At 38.4% G+C, this 22,425-nt stretch overlaps 1 protein-coding gene across 14 annotated transcripts in view; it reads left to right on the top strand.

The window, feature by feature from the left end:
* Positions 1 to 22,425, top strand: part of map3k7 (mitogen-activated protein kinase kinase kinase 7) — a 116,907-nt gene that overhangs the window by 79,808 nt on the left and 14,674 nt on the right. For 8 of the 14 annotated variants that reach the window (XM_069887080.1, XM_069887079.1, XM_069887077.1 and 5 more), the window contains 5 exons: positions 3,172 to 3,302; positions 3,681 to 3,762; positions 6,908 to 7,059; positions 12,427 to 12,592; positions 13,313 to 13,393. In XM_069887080.1, the coding sequence (XP_069743181.1) occupies positions 3,172 to 3,302; positions 3,681 to 3,762; positions 6,908 to 7,059; positions 12,427 to 12,592; positions 13,313 to 13,393 (612 nt within the window). The other 6 variants (XM_069887083.1, XM_069887090.1, XM_069887082.1 and 3 more) reach the window with 2 other exon arrangements.

Here is a 22,425-nt window from a genome sequence, read left to right as displayed (position 1 = left end):
TATATATATATATAGTAAAAGGAGAGTAATGGACAAAATTGGTCCCCTAGAGATGATCAGAGTGGTCAACTATGTGTGGAGCCTCACGTAATGAGGGAAATCTTAAACAGTTTTTTTTTGCATCAGTATTTACTCGGGAAACTGGCATAGTGTATAAGGAAGGAAGGAAAACAAACAGAAGTGTCATCGAACACACAAGGTTCAAGGAGAAAGAGGTGCTTGCTGCCTTACAGTGAATAAAAATAGATAAATCTCCCAAGCCAAATATGATATTTCCTTGGGCCTTGAGGGAGACAATTGTGGAAATTGCAGGGGCCCTGGCAGGTATGATCAAAATGTCCTTAGCCATGGATGAGGTGCCAGAGGATTAGAGGATAGTTCACGTTTGCCCTTTTGTTTAAAAAAGGCTCCAAAAACAAACCAGTAAATTAAGGCCGGTGAGCCTCTAACTTATTGGAAGGAGTTCTGAGAGAAAAGATATATAGGTATTTGGACAGTTATGGGCTGATTAAGGACAGTCAGCATGGCTTTGTGCATGGTATGTCATGTTTAATGAATCTTGTAGAGTTTTTAGAGGAGGTTATCAAGAAGGTAGATGAAGGAAAGTATTACGTCTCAGACAGTGACAATAGAAATTTGCCAAGACAGTGTTATATTTAAAATAATATTTTTATTTATTAATTATCAATAATATAACACCCCAACTATGCACAAATGTGTGTGTGTGTTGAAATACCCAAACCATTACAGCTTGTTCACAATTCTGGAAAGTTATTCCAAAGTCATTCTTAGACATCCAGTGTTGACATGAAGACTCTTAAATTGATGCAAATAAGTGTTTATGAATGAGGTGGGAGAGTCCAGGTGACAGTCTTCAGAAAACTCACGAAACCTTGACGAGTTACTTCCAGAGCGAATATCCTTTCAGACAAGCAGTGGTCACAACTCCCCTTTTTCCTTTCGTGGGGGAACCGATAACGAGCAACTTTCACAATACTTCCAGATCCCAGATGTGGGTCAGTCCAAAAGGACCATCAGAATGGTCTTAATCCAAATGCTATGATTACTTTCCTTACAGAAATCCAAATATGTCTCAATCAAAGTGACTGTTTTTGGCCACAGTAGGGTCCAACAGTTCCCCTTCAAAAATGAACTTTTCTTTGGTCACAGTGGGGATCAAAATCCTCCTGACAGGGAGAAATAAACAAATTGTCCAGTAGCACACAGCCATTTCAACACAGTATTCCTTCCAAAAAATTGTTCCTCCAAGTGCTGCATCTTTAAAATGGCCCTGAACAAACAATATGCTTTTTCTTTAATATGTTGGTCACATGACTTTGCACCTGTGTCCCTGGAACACTTCCTTGCTTCTCTTCAGAAATCGCGAAATGGGTACACTGTACCAGTCTGTTGTCAACCCACAGTAATATCCAAAGCTTGCAGAATTTGCAGCTTGATTTTTTAACTCATGAAGTGACAGTCCCACTGAAATGGAAAGGAAAATGGGAGCATGTAATAAAAGGCTGTGGATGTTGTCAACATGGGACTTTAGTAAACCCTTTGACAAGGTTCCACAAGAGAGGTTGGTTCAGAAGATACACTAGGTATCCATGAAGATGTTGTAAAATTGATTCAAAATTGGCTGTGTGGGAGAAAACGGAGTGGTAGAGGATGGTTGCTTCTCAGACTGGAGGCCTGTGACTAGTGGTGTGCCTTGGGGATCTTTGTCGGGACCATTGTTGGTTGTTGTCTATATCAATAAACTGGAAAATAATGTGGTAAATTGGATCAGCAGTTTTGCTGATGACACAAAGATAGGAGGCATTGTGGACAGCAAGGAAGATTTTCAAAGCTTGCAGAGGGATCTGGATCATCTAGAAGAATGGGCCAAAAAATGGCAGAAGGAGTTTAAGTGATAAGATAAGTGAGAGGTATTGGATTTTTGGTCTGTTCCATTGCAATACCTGTGTTCATTATTTATTTAAAATTCAAAATCATCTTTTCATTGATGGTAACTAAGATGCAATATTGTTCTCCAGAATTTGATATCCAAGTGGACCTTTTTGGCTATTTTGTTTTGACTAATTAAAATATGGTTTTAAGAGTAAATGTTTTTTCATCAATAAAAGTAAACGATTGAACATGTTCCCCAAAATCATGAATCCCCTACTTATTTTCTGAGAGAAGGACAGAGCAAATCTCAAGTCTCCTGATCTAACTTTAGAAAGTAGCAGAACAATAATGTCAAACTCAACTTAGTCCTTCCTCTCTTTTCCTCCCAGAAGATTACAATTCTATTTAGATGAGAAGGGAAAAAAGTAAATCAGAGGTCTACTCTGTGACACTACTCTTGCACCTTCTGGTGGTGTTTATAATATAGCACTGACAGTGACTTAACAGAATTCTTCCCACAAAGGTGAGGAATTGTCAGTGATATATGATAGTCAAAAAATTTTAAAAAATGTTGACAAAATGTTTTCTAAGTAATAATTTATCTCAAAGCTTACACACTTAAAAGCATTGGAACAGGTATAGTAGATGAGATTTTCCATTATCTATACTTGAAAAGATTTCCTTTTACTTGAATACATGTAGCGCCTTAATAATTTCTTTATTCATGTCTTTTGAAGGTAGGAATCCAGCTCTTCCCTGGAACTAACTTGCTTAAAATCAATGTTACAATTGTGGTATAATTGTCATTAATCAATCACATTTTCATCATATTATGTATGGGTTTACTCAGAATTTTTAAGGGGACAAAAATAACATTGTTGTACCCTTAATACCCTTCAACCAACCTTCAAAATAATTTTGAATTTCTTCTTTGAAAATTTGGCATCAGGAATCTTTGTTAGAAAATGGTAATATTTTGATATTGGTTAAACAGGAAAATCCACAGATGCTGTGATTTTAGATCAATGCTTAAAAGTGCTGGAGATACTTAGCAGGTCATTCAGCATCAATGGGAAGTAAAGGGTCACCAACATTTCAGGGTTCAGGCCCAAAACGTTGGTTTACCCTTTACTTACTATAGATGCTGCATGACTTGATGAGTTTCTCCACCACTGTGGCGTATTGATTATTGTGGTAGTTAAATTAATAAAACAGTAGTGGATTTGAAGTCTGTTAAGACTGAAAAGATTTTCATTATATACACTTAATATATTTCAGGTACTCGACCACCTCTAATCAAAAACCTACCCAAGCCAATCGAAAGTTTAATGACCCGTTGTTGGTCGAAAGATCCTGCACAGCGACCCTCAATGGAAGAGATAGTAAGGATAATGACTCATTTGATGAAGGTAGGTTACTACATTTAATAGGAACCTCCAGTACAAAGTTCAACTGCAGCCAATGTTTTGCTTTTATGATAAAGATCAGTGAAGTATGAATCCACAATCTTTTGACAAATTTTAAAGATGCCCTCAACTAAAATAAATTGTCTCTTTAGTGATCCATTGTGCTATTTAAAAAGAATTTTTCAGATAACTGTTTGAACAGTTGGATGCTTCAGTCTCAAAGTTCCTTAGCTTTGTTTAACGTCCTCAGTTCTGAACTTGTTAACGTGATTAGGGCATCAAAAAGTTGTATCAACCCTGCATTTTAAAAATCTGTTGTGTCTAATTGTAATGGTAGAGTTGTGATCGCATCAACTGAAATATGGCTTTACTTTTGTTTAGTATTTCCCAGGAGCTGATGAACCACTTCAGTATCCGTGCCATTACTCAGATGTGAGCCAGAGCAACTCAGCGACAAGCACAGGTATGGAGAACTGTGGTTAAGTGTTTTGTTAGGGGAAACAATAGCTTATGCAAGCTCTTTAAAAGTAACTAAAAATTAAAAAGGAAAATGTTGGGTTGAAAAATGTCTTTGGCAGAAATACACTACCACACAATTATGCTTTGGTGCCTGATCTTTCAAGACATGATGTAATATGAATGGTGATTTGAGCTGGTGAAATTGTGTCTTTTAAATATGTGAATCTATAGAGTAGGCTCATTTACTGTGGTTATGAAACTAGTAAATCTGAGGGAAATGTCAGCAAAATGAAGGAACTGGTCATTGACTTCAAGAAGTGGGGTTGAGCACACCTCCCCATCTGTATTAGAGCTGCAGAGGCGATGGTGGAATGCTATCATATTTTGGGGGGGAATAGTTATCATCATCATCTTGTCCTGATCCAACTAAGTTGATCCTAGGGCCAAGAGAACACACCAACACCTCTACTTCCTATAGCTTCTTTCCTGCTGTTACCAGGTTCTTGAATAGACCCACTATTACTAAAACCTTGCGCTATTTAACCTTATTTTTCTCTTTAATACTATACCATGCACTGTTTGTTTCATGTAACATTATAGCCTGCATTATCCCTGGCTCATGTTGTTCTATTCTTGCAAACCTGTTGTGCTATGTATAGGATGATTTGCCTGGAGAGCATGCATAGCAAAATTGTTCACTGTATCTTCATACACATGGCAATAATGAACAACCAATCCTTTTTAACAAATTTGCTTAAGTCGAATCAATACAGAGGAACCTGAAGATGGTTAGTGTGAACAGTTCCAGTGGTCTTTCAGCATTCTTACTGCCCGTGGGAAGAAGCTGTTTCTCAGCCTAGTGGTTCTGACTCTTGATATTCCAAATCTCTTTCCTGCTGGGAGTAGCTGAAAGATGCTGTATGTGGGGTGGTAGTGGGCTTCAATGATTTTGGGTGCCCTCTTCAGACACTGGTCCCTGTGGATCATATTCTTTTTTCTTTCTTTGGCTTGGCTTCGCGGATGAAGATTTATGGAGGGGTAAAGTCCACGTCAGCTGCAGGCTCGTTTGTGGCTGACAAGTCTGATGCGGGACAGGCAGACACGGTTGCAGTGGTTGCAAGGGAAAATTGGTTGGTTGAGGTTGGGTGTTGGGTTTTTCCTCCTTTGTCTTTTGACAGTGAGGTGGGCTCTGCGGTCTTCTTCAAAGGAGGTTGCTGCCCGCCGAACTGTGAGGCGCCAAGATGCACGGTTTGAGGTGATATCAGCCCACTGGCAGTGGTCAATGTGGCAGGCACCAAGAGCTTTCTTTAGGTAGTCCTTGTACCTCTTCTTTGGTGCACCTCTGTCTCGGTGGCCAGTGGAGAGCTCGCCATATAACACGATCTTGAGATCATATTATTGATCCACTTTTTCATTCTTATGGTCATGTGGATTGACCTCCCATCGATTGCTTTGCAGCCGGCCACGACGCTCACGTTAGAGCTCCTGTAGAAGGTTAACATCATGGTAGCCTTGCCCGCTTCATTCTTCTCGGGAAGTGCAGTCACTCTTGTGCCTTCCTGATGTGTGACTACGATAGGTCACTTAACTAGTGACTAGGAACTAGGAACTTGGTGTTCTCTCCTCTCTCCAATATAGAGTTATTGATGTGTAGTGAAGGGTGGTTGTCGCTGGGCCTCCTGAAATCCACGATCATCTCATTATTTGGATTCTTCAACAAGATACTGATGGGTTGAGTGAGTGGGCAAAATGGAGTTTAATACAAGAAAGTCTTATGCATCTCAGTAAGAGGAAACAAAATGAAGATTGTTATCTAAATGGAGAGAAATTACAAATTTCCCATTGCATGAGTGCTTGTTGACTTCAGATAATTCCTTATAAGCAGTGTCTTGATTTTGAAATTCCTATCCATATTTTTAAAGGTTGTGCAATTTCCTCCCAGTGCATCTGCTTCTCTTTTAAAATTCTCCTTAATATCTGCCCAAGTAAATCTAAGGAGGATTGATATTGATATTTCTTTATTTGCTCCTGTGAAATGCCTGGGGTTGTCTGTAACAGTAAAATTCAATATAAGTACCTTCTTTAGAGGAGAATCAATTGGAACATGTTTAATATTTGAAAAAAAAACGTCATTTATATTTTTTCCCTGATTTCCTTTAAAATGTATCTTTCTCTGGTGGAAACGGTCACTGACACCCACTGTTAAAGTCTTTGACAGACTTCCCCTAACTCTGTGAAATGGCCACTCATTATCCATAACCAATACAGCAAGATTGAGGGTGCTAATTGTCAATTATGGGGCGACCTGATTAAGCCCAATCTTGTTCTGACTTCTCAAGAATTTTTGGCTAGCGTTGCAGTGAATTCTGACTCGTGTTTTATCAACTGTTTGTCATTTCCAAATTGTAGAAAACAGAACTCAACACAACCAGAGAACTGGTCGTCTTTAATACAAGTCACTGGAATGGAATGCTTTCAATTAATTGTGTTAAAAATTGGCTATAAACATTTATCCTATTACACAAAAAGTTTGACAAAGTTGTATCCATTTAAAACAATAGTTTTGTTTTGAATGCTATTGTTTACATTTTGATTGTCTTTTACGTTTAGCCAGAAAGTAAGATTAATGTTTCTATACTTAATTTTTAGGAAATAATTTATGATTTTAGTTTATATAAATTGAAAGTGGCATTATAATTCAGTTAATTTGGGTATTTTGTAAACAACATTGATGCCTATCATCAGTGAGTTCACAAGATAAAGGAACAGAAGTAGGTCATTTGGCCCATTGAGTCTACTCAGCAACTCCACCCTGAGCTGAACTGTTCTCACATCTAGTCCTAAATTCCAGTCTTTTATCCATATCCCTTGACACCTATCAATCTCCCCCAGTGATTGGGTCTCTGTAGCTGTATGTGGCAAAGAATTCCACAAATCCATGATCCTCTGGCTAAGGAAATTTCTCCTCCTCTCTGTTTTAAATGAGTACCTTCTAATTCTAAGACTGTGCCCTCTTGCCCTGGAGTTCTTTGTTGTTTTTATCTAAGCCCTCTTTAAAGCATTAAATAAATGCTTTTAATAAATTACTTTGTGGTATCAAGAAAGACCTCTTTATAAACAACAGATAAATTATGCCATCTCTTTGTTAGGATCGTTCTTGGAAAATACCTCTACAAATACAAGTAACAAGAGTGATGCCAATGCAGAACCTGGTGACATGCATGCAAATACTACCAACGACACAATCAAGCGTTTAGAATCAAAGTTGGCCCAGTCATTAAAACTCTCATCTAAACAATCAGTGAGTAAATTATTCTGTGCATGGCATTATTTTACCTAAATTGAATGGTGTTTGTTTGTTTTAATGTAATTTTCTATAATTTTAATTGTGTATGAATTTTAATATATGCTGCAGAGCCAATTTTTAAAAATTTCTTCTCGACTGTCGCTACACTATTTTCTCTCACTGATTCTGACGAGAGTTGTTAATGTGACTTGGAACATAGTGAGCAGCATGGTTGGCGTAGCAGTTAGTGCAATGTTTTTATAGTGCCAGTGATTGGGGACCAGGGTTCAAATCCCGCGCTGTCTGTAAGGAGTTTGTGCATTCTCCCCGTGTCTGTGTGAGTTTTCTCCAGCGGGCTCCGCTTTTCTCCCACCATTCAAAACTTACTGGGGGTTTTAGGTCAATTGGGTGTAAATTGGACGGCACTGATTCATGGACCGAAATGACCTGTTACCGTTTCGATTTATATCTTTCCTCACTTTCAGCATGTCAGTAATATGCGAGTTGGTTGTAAGCAACACAAGTGGATGGGGTGATAAAGAATGCATGCATCATGTTTGTCTTCATCAGTCGAGGCATTCAGTATAAAAGTTGGAAAGTCATTTTGGTGCTATACAAATCTTTAGATAAGTCGTGTGTGTGGTTCTGGTTGCTGCACCATAAGAAGAATACAGAGGCTTTGGAGAGGATTTAGAAGAATTTTGCCAGGTTGCTGCTTAGAATGGAGTGCATTAGCTGTTTGGAAAGATTGGACAAAGATGTTGGTGTTCAAAGAGACCTGGGAGTTCTTTTATATCTCTAAAAACTAGCATGCTGGTGAAATAAATATTTAGGAAGGAAAAGTTAACTTTTGGAGTGCTTTAGCTAGAAGATGAGGAAGGAAAAACCTTTTTCCAGAGCATCAGAGACTGAGGTACAAAGGTCAAATACGAGAGGGCATAGGTTTACAGTGAGAGGAGGAAAATTTACAGATGTGGAAGGCAATTTTTTTTTTGAGCAGAGAATGGAAAATGCCTGAAATGCACCATCTGGGAAGTTGGTGCAAGCAGATATGATCATGATGCTTCAGATCCATATTGGCAGACAAATGAATAGACAAGGAATGAAGAGAGGTAGAGACCATGTGTACCAAAATGGGAATAGCTTTGGTTACCTTATTTAGCCAGCATATACATGGTGGGCTGAAGGGACTGGTCCTGCACTGTACATTTCTATTTTCAAGGGAAAGTTTCTTGTAATGTTCTATCCACTCTGTCTTAACGCTATATACTTCCTAAAAATATTGCGACTGCTTCATTTTCAACAATGCAGTCTTTTCACTGACCCTTCAATTGTGGTCATCTCTCCTCTGAATTTTAGATGCAGACTCTCCAAACTCAAATCTCATGTATTTTCGATTATTAGCAAGGAGGACTCATTTTATCATCTGTCTGCTCTTGATTCAAATGCACATCACAATTGCAACATCCACTTTATGCCAAATTTGTTATCATTTTTATTTTTGATTTACTGTTTCTGTTCCAGCTCGTCAGTATTTTATATTATTTGATAATTTTCCTCAAAAATGTCCTTGTGAAGATGTACATTTTGCTAAATCATTTCCACAAAGGGTTGTATGGAAATAACTCATAAAAGTGATCATTTGTATGCCAGGAGTTATTTTAGCAGTTTGCTCGGCATTTCATTAAATCATAAAATGAGACAATTGGGATTCACATGATGTTAGTTTTCCTGTTGTTTAATTACGTTGGATCTCTTTTGTTGTCTTCCATAAACAAACGTCTGGATTTTATAATCCCTGCGGTTTCCGGGACTTGTTTGGAATTGAGGCAAAATAATAGATTATTAATTGACAGGTTCTTATTTGTCTTTTCATCTCCCTGAAGATGTATGGCTACCATAGATAAACAAGATAAGGTTTTATCAGCCTCCTATTGGGTGTGCCCATACAGCAAGCTCAAAGAGCCAGTGGGCTTTGGTTAAGTGTAAAATAGATTGATTAGACCAGTGGTTCTCAACCTTTATCTTTGGACTCACATACCACTTTAAGAATTCCCTACATCATCAATGCTCTGTGATTAGTAAGGGATTGCTTAAGGTTGTACGTGAGTGAGAAGGGAAAGGTGAGAATCATTACTCTAGACCCAAATGTTACTGAAATATTTTGCTTGAGAAAAATTGTTGTTGGCCCATTTCTTTTGAAGTTATGAAACCATGCATATAACGAGTTGATTAGGTATGATTAAAACAGTGGTTTTCAAACATTTTCTTTCCCCCCACATACCACCTTAAGTAATCCCTTACTATTCACAGAACACCTATGGCATAGGGAATACTTAAAGTGATATGTGAGGGGAAAGAAAAAAGGTTTAAAAACCATTGGACTAAAACAAGATTATTACATCTTTATGTTGAAAAGATGAGGGCAAGGGAGCCAAATGTGAAGAGGTAAAATTGGACAGACATCATGTGCCTGTCATTATTTAAAAGGATAAACCTTTGGAATAATTTCTAAAAAAGCAAAAGCTCCAATTATTTCTGATAAGAATGTCTTGAAGAAAAACTATTAATCTATTGTGAAATATGATCTTCTTGCTTTATATAAAGTACATAAGCAGCACGGATGGCAGTCTCTTCAATCTGAGGCGCCTGCAAGCTCACACCAAGACACAAGAGAAACTTGTCCGTGAACTACTCTTTGCAGATGATGCCGCTTTAGTTGCCCATTCAGAGCCAGCTCTTCAGCGCTTGACGTCCTGCTTTGCGGAAACTGCCAAAATGTTTGGCCTGGAAGTCAGCCTGAAGAAAACTGAGGTCCTCCATCAGCCAGCTCCCCACCATGACTACCAGCCCCCCCACATCTCCATCGGGCACACAAAACTCAAAACGGTCAACCAGTTTACCTATCTCGGCTGCACCATTTCATCAGATGCAAGGATCGACAATGAGATAGACAACAGACTCGCCAAGGCAAATAGCGCCTTTGGAAGACTACACAAAAGAGTCTGGAAAAACAACCAACTGAAAAACCTCACAAAGATAAGCGTATACAGAGCCGTTGTCATACCCACACTCCTGTTCGGCTCCGAATCATGGGTCCTCTACCGGCACCACCTACGGCTCCTAGAACGCTTCCACCAGCGTTGTCTCCGCTCCATCCTCAACATCCATTGGAGCGCTCACACCCCTAACGTCGAGGTACTCGAGATGGCAGAGGTCGACAGCATCGAGTCCACGCTGCTGAAGATCCAGCTGCGCTGGATGGGTCACGTCTCCAGAATGGAGGACCATCGCCTTCCCAAGATCGTATTATATGGCGAGCTCTCCACTGGCCACCGTGACAGAGGTGCACCAAAGAAAAGGTACAAGGACTGCCTAAAGAAATCTCTTGGTGCCTGCCACATTGACCACCGCCAGTGGGCTGATAACGCCTCAAACCGTGCATCTTGGCGCCTCACAGTTTGGCGGGCAGCAGCCTCCTTTGAAGAAGACCGCAGAGCCCACCTCACTGACAAAAGGCAAAGGAGGAAAAACCCAACACCCAACCCCAACCAACCAATTTTCCCTTGCAACCGCTGCAATCGTGTCTGCCTGTCCCGCATCGGACTGGTCAGCCACAAACGAGCCTGCAGCTGACGTGGACTTTTTACCCCCTCCATAAATCTTCGTCCGCGAAGCCAAGCCAAAGAAGAAGCAGCTAAAACAGCTGAGCAAAAAAAAATTAAATAAACTGATATCAATGGCATGAGCACTGCTAATTTTAGCCATACAGACAGAAAGCACAGTAACAGGCCATTTTGGCCCATTTTACACCCTTCTAACCTACTCCCTCCCAGAAAAAACCCAGATAGACACAGGGAGAACGTGCAAACTCTTTACAGACAGCGCAAGATTCGAACTCTAGTGTAGTCCAGATCGCTACCACTGTAAAGGCATTGTACTAACCACTATGCCAACCTCTGGATCCCTGTCACATCTTTGTTCAAACTCCTCTTAAATACAGATTTGTGAGTTCCACATTCTCTGCACTCCACATGTTAGAGAAAATCTTCAAAATACTGTTGGATTTCTCAGTAACCAACCTATGTTGACAGTCTTTTATTATGTTTTACCCCCCACAGGTGAAAATGTGTCCTTTATATCCGATCTGTTAAATCTTTTCTTATGTTAATCAAAAGAAAAGAGTCTATCCATTTTTTTTTCTGAACAGTATTTTTTTAATTTCTCGTATTATCCTTGTAATTCTTATCACCATCCTCTCAATTGGCTCAATATCCTTTCTGTAATATATGACCAGAACTGAACACACTAACATACTACTCTAAATGATCAAAACAAATTTACCATAAATTTCTACTATACATTTATGTCTCCTATAAACATACATAAAAGATATAGCACAACCAATTAAATTTTGGGTGAAATTAAAGGAAATCAACACAATAATGTGAGTGTATATGACAGGGAGACAGAAGGAGAAAGTTGGAGACTATCCTTACAATTAAGAAATAAGATTTAGTAAGTCTCAAAAGTGTTGAAGGTATTTTAAAAAATGCAAAATGGGGCTAGTGCAACAGAAACATCTCTATTGTTATTGATGACTTCAGAATTTTACCAGTTTCAAAATTGTTATCTGACTTCCAAAAGCAGACACCAATTGTCATGGACCAATGATAGGTGAAAGCATAAAATTGCAATTTCCAAAATCTACTTATTTCATTACAACATAGAAAGTAATGAGATCCATCAAGTCATTGCCAGCTCCCAGATCAATTCCATGTCCTGATTTATTGCTCTGTAACATGTTCTCTTACATATTATTCCCACACCAGCCACTTACATTAGGGTTAATTACTGTAGCCAATTAACCCTGTCTATGGGATGTAGAAAGAAACTGAAGAGCTGGTGGAGAAACCCACACAGTCTGATTAAGAAGGAAGCTAAAGTTTTGGTGCATTTTGTTTTGGTTACATTGTGCAAACTTTCCAAGTTGTGAGTAAAAAAATTTGTTTAAAATTATCAAACATTTCTGTGAATGCTTTCCTTTAAATTGGATATCTCTCGGGTTCCAAACTGGGGAAATTCGTATGAGTAAGTAGTAACTTTTCTTGAAAATGAGACTGAGTACTATATTACACAGCTTAAGAGGAAATATTAACTGAAAGGGGTGTAATGTACTGATTAAAAGCCTGCTCAGTTTCTGAAAAGCATCGTTTTTCTATAGAGACCAGTGAAATGAATATTGCAATGGATATCATTATCAGTAAGTTTGCAAAATGTTGTGCTCATTGTGAACACAAAGGATGCCACTCGTGAAGAATTTGCAAATAAGGGAAACACACTGCACTTTAGCACACAGCTTAAATTTAGTTGTTCTAACAGGGTGACTCTACAAGATTAAATCTGCCACTGTCTCGAGGGAGCAGTGTGGAGAGTCTTTCTGGAGGGCGAACTCAATCAGCGGCTGCTACACTGGAGGAAAAGAGATTGAGTGCTGACCTCAGCAGTTATTCTGAATTGGAGGCCAGAATCATGAATGCTACTACAGGTAAAAATCTATAAATAACAGATGGGAATTAGATAAAGTAATAATAACCTTAAAGATGAATTTTGGAACTGGTTTCTGAAGCTAACTATTTTCAAGATTGAACTGTCAGGCTAAAACCGATTAATCCTGCGTGTGCTAGTTTTGGAGTTACCATTGGTTTGTGTCTTTTTACATATCGATGTTCCAGGAATATGTTTGCTCATGTCACTACTTTACAAAAAGAAATTGATTACAAACTAACCAATCTTTGGAGGGATAGCAGTGAAGGAGGGAGGTTTATTCTCACCTTCCCTCCATACCCTTCCCCAGCCATGGAAGACATTTTCTATGGAATCTTGTTCCATCAAATAAGTTTCATTTCTCAACCATATCTGCAGTTATATTTGGCACTGTACTGTGTTGATTACGCATTGTTATTTGAATATAGCCTTTTAGAGGTGTGTGAATGTGCATTGTGCTTTTCAAAGGCTTAATGGGTAAAATATCTTGTAAACCATGACGAAGTTGGCTGTACTGTGCTTTATTTGCTTTTCCTGTGCCACAAGTCTGGGTGAAGTGTAACATGTTTTGCTTTTGCATGATGCCTTGTGTGGTGCATGAACTGAACCCACGTAAAATTTTTGTTTCTGTGAGGAGAATGGCATTGTTCCAAGTTGTAATGTGCTTCATATCTGTTTTAGCTATTTGTTGCATGCGAACCTGTGTGTGTGTATTTTGCAGCCCGTCCAAAGCCAAAACGAGGCCACCGTAAAACTGCTTCATTTGGTAACATACTGGATGTTCCACAGATCGTCATATCAGGTACCAGTTCTAACTACTGGTCTGGCTAACTGCTGATAAATATGGTGTTCAACTGTTACTTCTTGCTCCAAATTACAGAGACTGCTGCAGAATCCACATAAAACTCGACAATTTTCTGATGTAAGTTTCTACATTATGCAGTGGAAAAAGGGTAGTAGTTATTTTATTCAGCAAAATTGACTGAACTCTAGTACTAAAGTTTCCACTGGTGATGTGACTTGTGTCTGTATTTTAAAGACTGAATTAAAACACTTTTGTCATATAGGAGAAGAATAAAGAGCCATGGTTTGTATAAATGACATAACTGAAACATTATTTTTAAAAATTGGATCAAATCCTCCAAACTGTGCATTCACTGCATTGAAAATTTGCTTCTCCAGGAAATGGCTCAAATGGAAAATAAAATGTATGTAAATGTGCAAAAAAATCGATGACTGGTCCATCTCAATAATGCAGGACCACCTAAAGAGGGAAGCAACAGCTGATGGCAGGTTATCAATGCCCTCTTCTGCATATCCTCCATAACCTTCCAAAAACACCATATCCATCCTTTCCTGATACCTTATTTACTGCGATTTTCTAATAACCTGATGTATACAAATGTTTAACTACATCACTTCCATTTGTAGTGTACACTCTCTGAAGCATCCTCATTGACATTCTCCTTATCATCATTCATTAATCCAATTTTTCTTTTCTTCCTATGAGAAAAGTGAGATCACAATTGACTGCGTCTAATGCCAATGTAATAACTACTAACTAATGCAAGAAATCAGATACTAATCAGAAATTGAAACCAAAATTGATGGAGACACCAAAAGTCAGACAGAAGAATCTGATGAAAGAGAAATGGAAATAATGGGTTAAGTCACATTGGCCTGATGTTTCAAAGGAATCACCAATGTTCACCAATTGCACGAAAGTTATCCTGGGTTTTGTAATTGCCCATTCTCAGTTCAGGGCTTATTGAATGATACATACGACAAATGCAGAATAACCATTTGGATTTGAATCCAGGACTGGTCTTGCATAGAATCTGATTTGAACAATGATTCTTGAGCTCTGAAATGGGGAATATACATTTTTTTTTTAAAGTATTTTACTCAAGTTCAAAGCCTTAATGGTTTTTATTTTATTTATAAACTTTATAGCTATTTTCTATATTTTATATTCTTAGCAAAATTTGTTGATACCACTCTATTTAAGCTAAATTCATTAACATCAAAAAAATGGGGAAAAATTTAGACCTTTTTGAAATTAAAGTATCAAGTATTATTCTGGGAAAATCCTTCAAAGTTTATAATATAACTGAATTTTGACCTCTTTTAATGAAAATTAGAATTGAATTGGGGAAATTACAAACAAAAAATTAAGGCAATCCTTTGATCTCAGAATGACCTTCATGACCAGACATCCTAAGGAGCCTATAAACATCTATGAAGCCTGGAGCAACTTTAATGGGCTTGGGGGGATGTGGTGGGTTGTATGGACTTGGTTGCAAATTAATTCGGTGGGGAGAGGGAGTGTATTTGCTCTTCCTGAAGATTTTCTTAAAATTGTTAATCTTCCACGTAGGTTTGTAATTCAATGAATCAAGATGAAATACTCTTCACACGCCATTTTAAGTGCAATTCTGACATTTGATGATTGATATCATCCATCTTGCTTGATTAGCACCGTATCTCCCTCATCACTGGCCCTTGGATTAATTATTTATTCTCTTCAAAATTTACTGCATTTACATGTACATGAGGACACCTCTCATACTGATTGTACCACTTAAAATAAAAAGGACTATCATAGCAGCTCCACAGATGCACCACCACATGGAGATGTCCCCATAAAGCATACATAGTCCTCCCATGGAAATACATCATTATTCCTTGATTATAGATGGATCACAATTCCGGAACTTACTAAGTAGTTCAGGAAGGTGGCTCGCCACTGCTTTCTCAAGGGCATGTAGGAATCGACACTAAAATTCAATAAAAAGGAATCAATGTGTAAAGTGAACACACATGGCAGGCCCAACAGTTTCCTAAATTGATGTCATGAATTACTTAATCTGTTGTTATGTTATTCTGGAGCAAAAAGTATTTTTCTTCACCTTAATTATTCTCTTTGATAATTGAGCTTTTGATTACTATGCTTGCACAATGAATAAATTTGTGTGTGTGTGTGTCTTTTCAGCACTTGCATGACTTTTAGTGTTTGTGTTTATCATGTGTGTTTTTGCATATCTGTAAGTCACGTTGAGACTTTGTACTTTGAAAACAAGAAATGTATTCACAGAACATGTTAAATTCTTGAGTTGTCTTGAATACTGTAGTGACAGTTCTACATTTATTCAAAGACAACTTTTGTTTTTGCTTTTTAACAAATTTTACAATGTATACAAAACAAGCATATGATCAGTGCCTTTTCTGTAACAATTCGCTGCTTTCAAAAGAAAAGTTGAAGACCCTAGTTGTTTGTGATCTAACTGCTTATTCTGTGACAGTGCCAACTTGAAAGGTGCAAATAATTTTGTGTCTGAATGTTTGAACTTTGTCTGGACATGTTGTTCAAATTACAAATTCTTTGAGTTTATTTTTAAAATTTAGTTTCTGTAAAGAACAATTATAATTCTATTTTATTTAAGTCTCTTTGAGAAAGCTATTAATATGTGCACTGCCTCTACAGTTTTAAATTTTCCTTTCCAATCAGCCTAAAAAGAACATAGTATGGCAGGCTGAGCCATTCTGCAAGCGAACCGGGTTACGGAGCTAAGGACTCACGGGGGCAGAGACCCCCGATTTACCGGGGTTTGTTCACTGCACCTCCTCGCGATCACAATTGGGCATTACTTGTGTTAAAAGTAGTTCATTCTAACAGACTTTGGATTATCATTTCAAAGTTTGTTGACATTCTGACACCCATACAGTGGTCTACAATCAATAGTTGAGGTGTTTGGAATTTCAGAATTCCTTGAGATATTGGAAAGAGAGTAGCTGGGCAAGTAAGAAAGAAATGTCATGGTTTGATGAGCAGTGAACACTGGAATATTTGAGCAATTGCAATATGTGCAATAGATGATGGATTTTAATCCAGTTAGATGAATCATGATAAAGTTTAGTGAACTGTAAATCATAGAATTGTAGAGCACAGAAATTAGCTTTCCACCCACCAATTCCATTCTGTCCCTAATGTGCAAATCTCTTTTCCCTTATCACTCCATGCCTTTTCTAACCTTTGTCACCAGCGTTGTTTGCATTGGCTATTGTACCTTTGGCTCAGTTAATAAGACAAGATAGTAATATTAAAGTGAAATCTATGAATTTAAAATTTATTTATTTGAAGATGATGTTTTGATTTATTCAATTGAACCAAAAGAATCCTTGATGTTCTTGTATGATAGATTGGAACGATATCAAGAAACATCTGGTTATAAAATTAATTGGGGAAAAAAGTGAAATTATTCCATTGATTGAGGCTGATTATACTTCTTGTAAGAATATTGTTCAATTTAAATGGTCAGATCAAATTAAATATTTGGGTATTAAAATTGATTTTAAAAATTAACCATTTATATGAATTAAATTATTTACCTTTATTTTATAAATTTTAAAACTCTTCAGGGATTCTTTAAGACCTTGAATATCTTTTTCTGTTCATCACCTGACAATTTTCCCTCTGTCAGATCTCCATAAAGTAGCTACTTTTTAAAAAAAATTCTATCATTAGACATTCTTCTAACACAGCCCTCTGACACCATCTACAAGATAAACCTTAAACAAAGATGAGACAGAGAGTCAGGATAACAATTTATCTCAGCTTGCCAGCAAAATGATATTGACTTCAGAAAAAAGAGAGGTGCTGAGGCAGAGATAGTGGAGAGCTTCAAGTTCTTTGGAGTATACATCACCCACAGGTGTTCTGGTCCAACCAGATTCATGTTACAACTATAAAGGCACACCAAGGTTCTACAGTCTCAGAAGCTTGAGGAAATGTGGCATGCCCCTGAAGTCTTTCACCCATTCATTTTTATTTTTTTACAGGAACACTATAGTACATTATCTGTCCAGATGTTTGGTACAGGAACTGCTTGCTCTGTCCAAGACTTCAAGAAACTGTAGAGAGTTGTGAAAGCAGCTCAGACTGCCATATAACCAACCTGCCTCTATTGATTCCATTGATACCTCCTGCTGTCTTGGGAAAGTAGCCAACATATTAAAGGGCCTATCCCACCACAGACCTCCTTCCATCAGGCAGAAAATACATGTACTTGAAACTGTACAGTTTCTTTCCTGCCAAGAAACAGTCAAAAATTATGTTTGCATGCTATCAAGGCTACATGGATATTGGAATAATATCAAATAAATAAACAACAGTGTAAGGAGTAGTGTTATAATAAGTTAAATAGTACAGGGTATAAAGAAAGCTACAGTTAAAACTGAGCAAGGGCATCATCTTTTGCCAGGATGAGTTTCATTTATTTTTTACCAGCAGTTGAACATAAAGAGATTCCTCTATGATTATCACTATTTGCCCCATCCTGTCAATGCTGGCCATCGGGTACTTATCTGCACTAATACCTTTTACCAGCACTTGACCACAGTTTTCCCTGCCTCATCAATTCACATTCTTGTCTAGATATTTTTAAAAAGTCGTGAGAGTTCACTCATCCACCACCCACTGGGCCTATATTAGTAGAGCCTTTTTTTATATAGTGGTGCTGTTTATGAGGGAATAGGAGATTTTTCTAAATCTGGAAAAAAAATGTAATACTATTGGTTTGATGGCTATTGACATTTTCACCCATAAAGATTAGAGAGAAGCATCTTCAAATATCCATTTTGTATTATTTCAGTTATCCTTCTAGCAAGTTAGCAATATTAAAATGTCATTGGCTTTTTAACTGTCAGTGCATATATTTGTAATGAGAACCAAAATAACATTGGCACCTCATCATAACCAATCATTTTAGTGTTTTAACTCCCAAAATATTCACAAGTGCTTGGTTCTGGCGAAGCTCAGGGAAGCGCTTTTGCATTTAGGAATTCTGCATGTATTATTTTAAACCAGATTCAGTGGAGGAAATATAGTTAATTTCTTCTTTTACAAAAAACCATATGGGAGTATTATCTGTCATGATCTTTGGATGTCCATTCCTCAAATAATGGCAGCAGTTGAAAGATGATGTGAATACCAAAAAATGAATAATTTCCAAGAAACCCATTAATAACAGAAAAATATCTTTTAAAATTGTGTGAATAATATGTTTTGTGTGGTGGTGCCCCATTATTGAGGATGATGGTGGAGGAGGTGTTGTTACTGGTCCTCACTGATTGTGGTCTATGGGATTAAAAAGTCATGCAGAGTCCACTTACCCTCATTCCCTTTCATTTGACTGATAATTCCACTATTTTTCAAAAATCTCTCTTTGTTCTTAACTGCATTTGATACTTAATTGGGCCGAGAATTCTATGGATTCACTGCTCTCTGGGAAAAGCAATTCCACCTCATCTCTATCGTAAATCCTGAATTTTGAGATTATGTCCCCTGGTTTTAGCCCCACCTGCCAAGCCAATGGAAACAACCTTCCAGTTTTTATCATAGTTATTCCTTTCCTCCCATCATTGCCACTGGTGGGGATCCAGAGAGATCAGGGGAGTGGAGTCGTGGTCTTCCAGCACCCCTCTGCAGGGTCCTACTGCCCATCTGTCCCATCTGACATGTTTAAACTGCCTGTAGACAAGATCGGCAGTACAGGGCAGCTGAAGAGGAGAACATTTCTTCCCCCACCCTCCTCACTATTGATGAGAAGGAGAAAGTCAAGTCGAGGACTCTACAGGGTAGAAAACACAGCAGACCAGCACAGGACTTGGCAGACAAAGGCCTCACACCAAGATGAGGATGTGGGCTTCTGGCTCGTGGGAACCAGGTATTCAGACATTAATTTGAAGGTGGTAATGGCAAAAGCATGGCTCCTGAAGGGCCTTGGGCACTGACAGCTCCTTAATTGTTTCAAGGACCGGGCCCAAGGTGGTGAGAAAACATCTTGTCAGTTTGGGACACTTGAGTAGGTATAACATTGACTTGGAATTTTCTTTGAGAGCTAAAATGATAATTGGTCTTGCATTTATTCCAATTCAAAACATTAATGAAGCTATTGAACATTTGGCTGATGTGCTTCCAGATGAACTATGAGCATCTTGTAGCTGGGCACGATAATCCATTGAAATTAAAGAAATTCAGGGAAGCAGACGCTCGAATACAAACACTCGTAAGAAAATCTAGTGGGAGAAATTATGTTGAGTATTGAAGAGGGATATCCCATAATTTTGAATAAAGGTTATATTTTAGATTGCTCGTAATTAACATCACTATCTAAGATCTTTACAACAGAGAATAAACATTTTTTTAGCTCCATGTAAACATAATAAAGTATTATCAATTCCCATCTTGCTTTCATTAATGTTTTTAACTAAGTTCTGCGCCGAATGGGTCTGCGGTAAATTGGGCTGCACCAAATAGGCTGCACCAAAACGGCTGCGCCAAAAGGTCTTAAATCCAATGGAGGTGAATCCATGGGCTCTTGGTGACTCTGGGTAGGCTCTCTTTTGTTTCTCTTTCTCTGACTAAGAGGTGCCCAGCAATTTTGGCTGATGGCAAAATTTGTGTGCCTTATGGTAAACCAAAGCAAATTTTGTATATTTTACATCTGTTTTATGACATGACAATAAAGGAATCTTGAGGTGGCACCCTCATCAATGTTGGTACAGAGGCAACAGAACATGCTGCTCTTAAATTGAATTGCACCAGACCATGGTAAATTTTGTTCCTATAGTCTGATTTGCTATTTATCCTTTAGAGATGGATGACCTCACATTTACCAATGTTGTACTCCATCTGCCAGACATTTACCCACTCATTTAACACATCTATATCTCTCTGCAGACCTTGCATCTTCTCTACAATTTACTTTTCCATTCAATTTACTGTTGTCCTCATTATCCACTGCCCATGCCTTTGTGTATTGTTGCTGACTGGCTGCCTGTCTTTAAGGCTTGGTGTCTCTCTGACACAGTCTTGCAGCAAAATGTCAGTAGCTGCACTGAATGTAATCCCATCGGGAACCATGTCATTTCTGGTTTAGCATGTTTTCTTTGTAAACCACCCTAATGCTCTGTCAAACATTTTGCTTTGGCTAATTTTTTTTTTTACAAGGTCTTGAAAGCAATGCAAATGGCCACAGTGGTTTATTGGACCCAAAAAAATGGTAGCATTCAATCGCAAGGCCTGTGAATCTGAAGAATTCACTAATACAGTTTCAGAGCCACTGTTGTTTGCTCTTTTTAGAGGCCCCAAACTTCCTGTTCAGAGTGCTGAGTAGATTTTTGATTGAGAGACTCATTGAAAATCTTGGGCATTTGCAAGGGATTTGCCCTGTTTGTGCGCCACTGACTGCAGGCTGTCAATTTTAATCAATCCCATTGCATTGCAAGAAACAATTTAAACAATAGGCGCTGGAGTAGGCCATTCAGCCCATCAAGCCAGCACCACTCATTTAGATCATGGCTGATCTTCCACTATCAGAACCCTCTCCCTGCCATCACCCCATAACTCTGAATTCCCCTGTTCACAAGAACCTTATCTAACCCCCCTCTTAAACTTATCCAGAGAACCCATCTCTATCACCCTCTGCAGTAAATCATTCCACAGACCAACAACTGTTTGAGTTTTAAAAAATTCTCCTCTCTGTCCTGAAGGGCCTTCCCCGTATTCTTAAACTATGACCTCTAGTCCTAGTCACCCCCAACATTGGGAACATGTAATCAGTTTCTATTGTGTCCAATCCCTTAATAATCTGATATACCTCAATTATATCTCCCCTTATCCTTCTAAATTCCAACATGTACAACCCTAGTTTATCCAACCTTTCGGCATATGTCAATCCCACCATCCCGGAAACTAACCTGCACTCTATGCTACACTCTCTCAATAGCGAGAATGTCCTTCCTCAAATTAGGAGACTAAAACTGGACACAATGCTCCAGGTGTGGTCTCACCACACAACTGTACAACTGCAGAAGGACATCTTTACTCCTATACTCTGTTCCCCTTTTTATGAAGGCCCACGTACCATTTGCCTTTTTCTTAGCTTGCTGAACCTGCATGCTAGCTTTCAGTGACTGATGCACAAGTACACCTAGATCACACTGCACTTCCCCACTCCCTAACTTGACTCCATTTAAAAAATAATCTGCCTTCCTGTTCCTGCCACTAAAGTGGATAACCTCAAATTTATCCACATTAAACCGCATCTTCCAAGCATCCGCCCACTCACCTAAACTACTCAAGTCCTTCTGCATTTTCCTAACATTCTTCCGACACTTCACACTGCCACCCAGTTTTGTGTCATCTGAAAATTTGCTAATGTTATTTATAATCCCCTTATCTAAATCATTAATATATATGATGAACAACTGAGGACCCAGCACCAAGCTCTGCGGGACCCCACTTGTCACATCCTGCCATCCTGAAAGTGATCCGTTAACCCCAACTCTTTGTTTCCTGTTTGTTAACCAATTTTCTATCCATGTCAGTACCCTACCCCCAATACCATGCTCTCTAATTTGCCTACTAATCTCCTATGCGGGACCTTATCAAAAGCCTGAAAATCCAAGGGCACCACATCCACTGGCTCTCCCATGTCCACCCTCCTCGTCACATCCTCGAACAATTTCAGAAGATTAATCAAGCATGATTTTCCCTTCAAAAATCCATGCTCAATTGTAATGATACTATTTAATATCTATCAAGGTGCAGAAGTGAGTGGAGGGTATTTTGTGTGATATGAATCCTAAGCCTGGCCTTGAGAGGCTTTGTTTATTACACAAGCAGTTTATTCACTGTTAAGTGTTATTGGCTTAGTTGTAAGTTGGCTGTCACTGGTGATCAGTCTTTATTGTTGTAGTGCATGCTGGCTTTTTATATTAGTACCTGTATGAAGAAAGGGCAGTAGTAATAATTAAAATGTCACGTCAGAA

This window comes from Narcine bancroftii, chromosome 6, assembly GCF_036971445.1.
Source record: "Narcine bancroftii isolate sNarBan1 chromosome 6, sNarBan1.hap1, whole genome shotgun sequence".
In the NCBI taxonomy this organism is placed as follows: Eukaryota; Metazoa; Chordata; class Chondrichthyes; order Torpediniformes; family Narcinidae; genus Narcine; species Narcine bancroftii.
The sequence above is the reverse complement of the archived record's forward strand: the minus strand, read 5'-3'. Positions and strand labels throughout refer to the sequence as shown.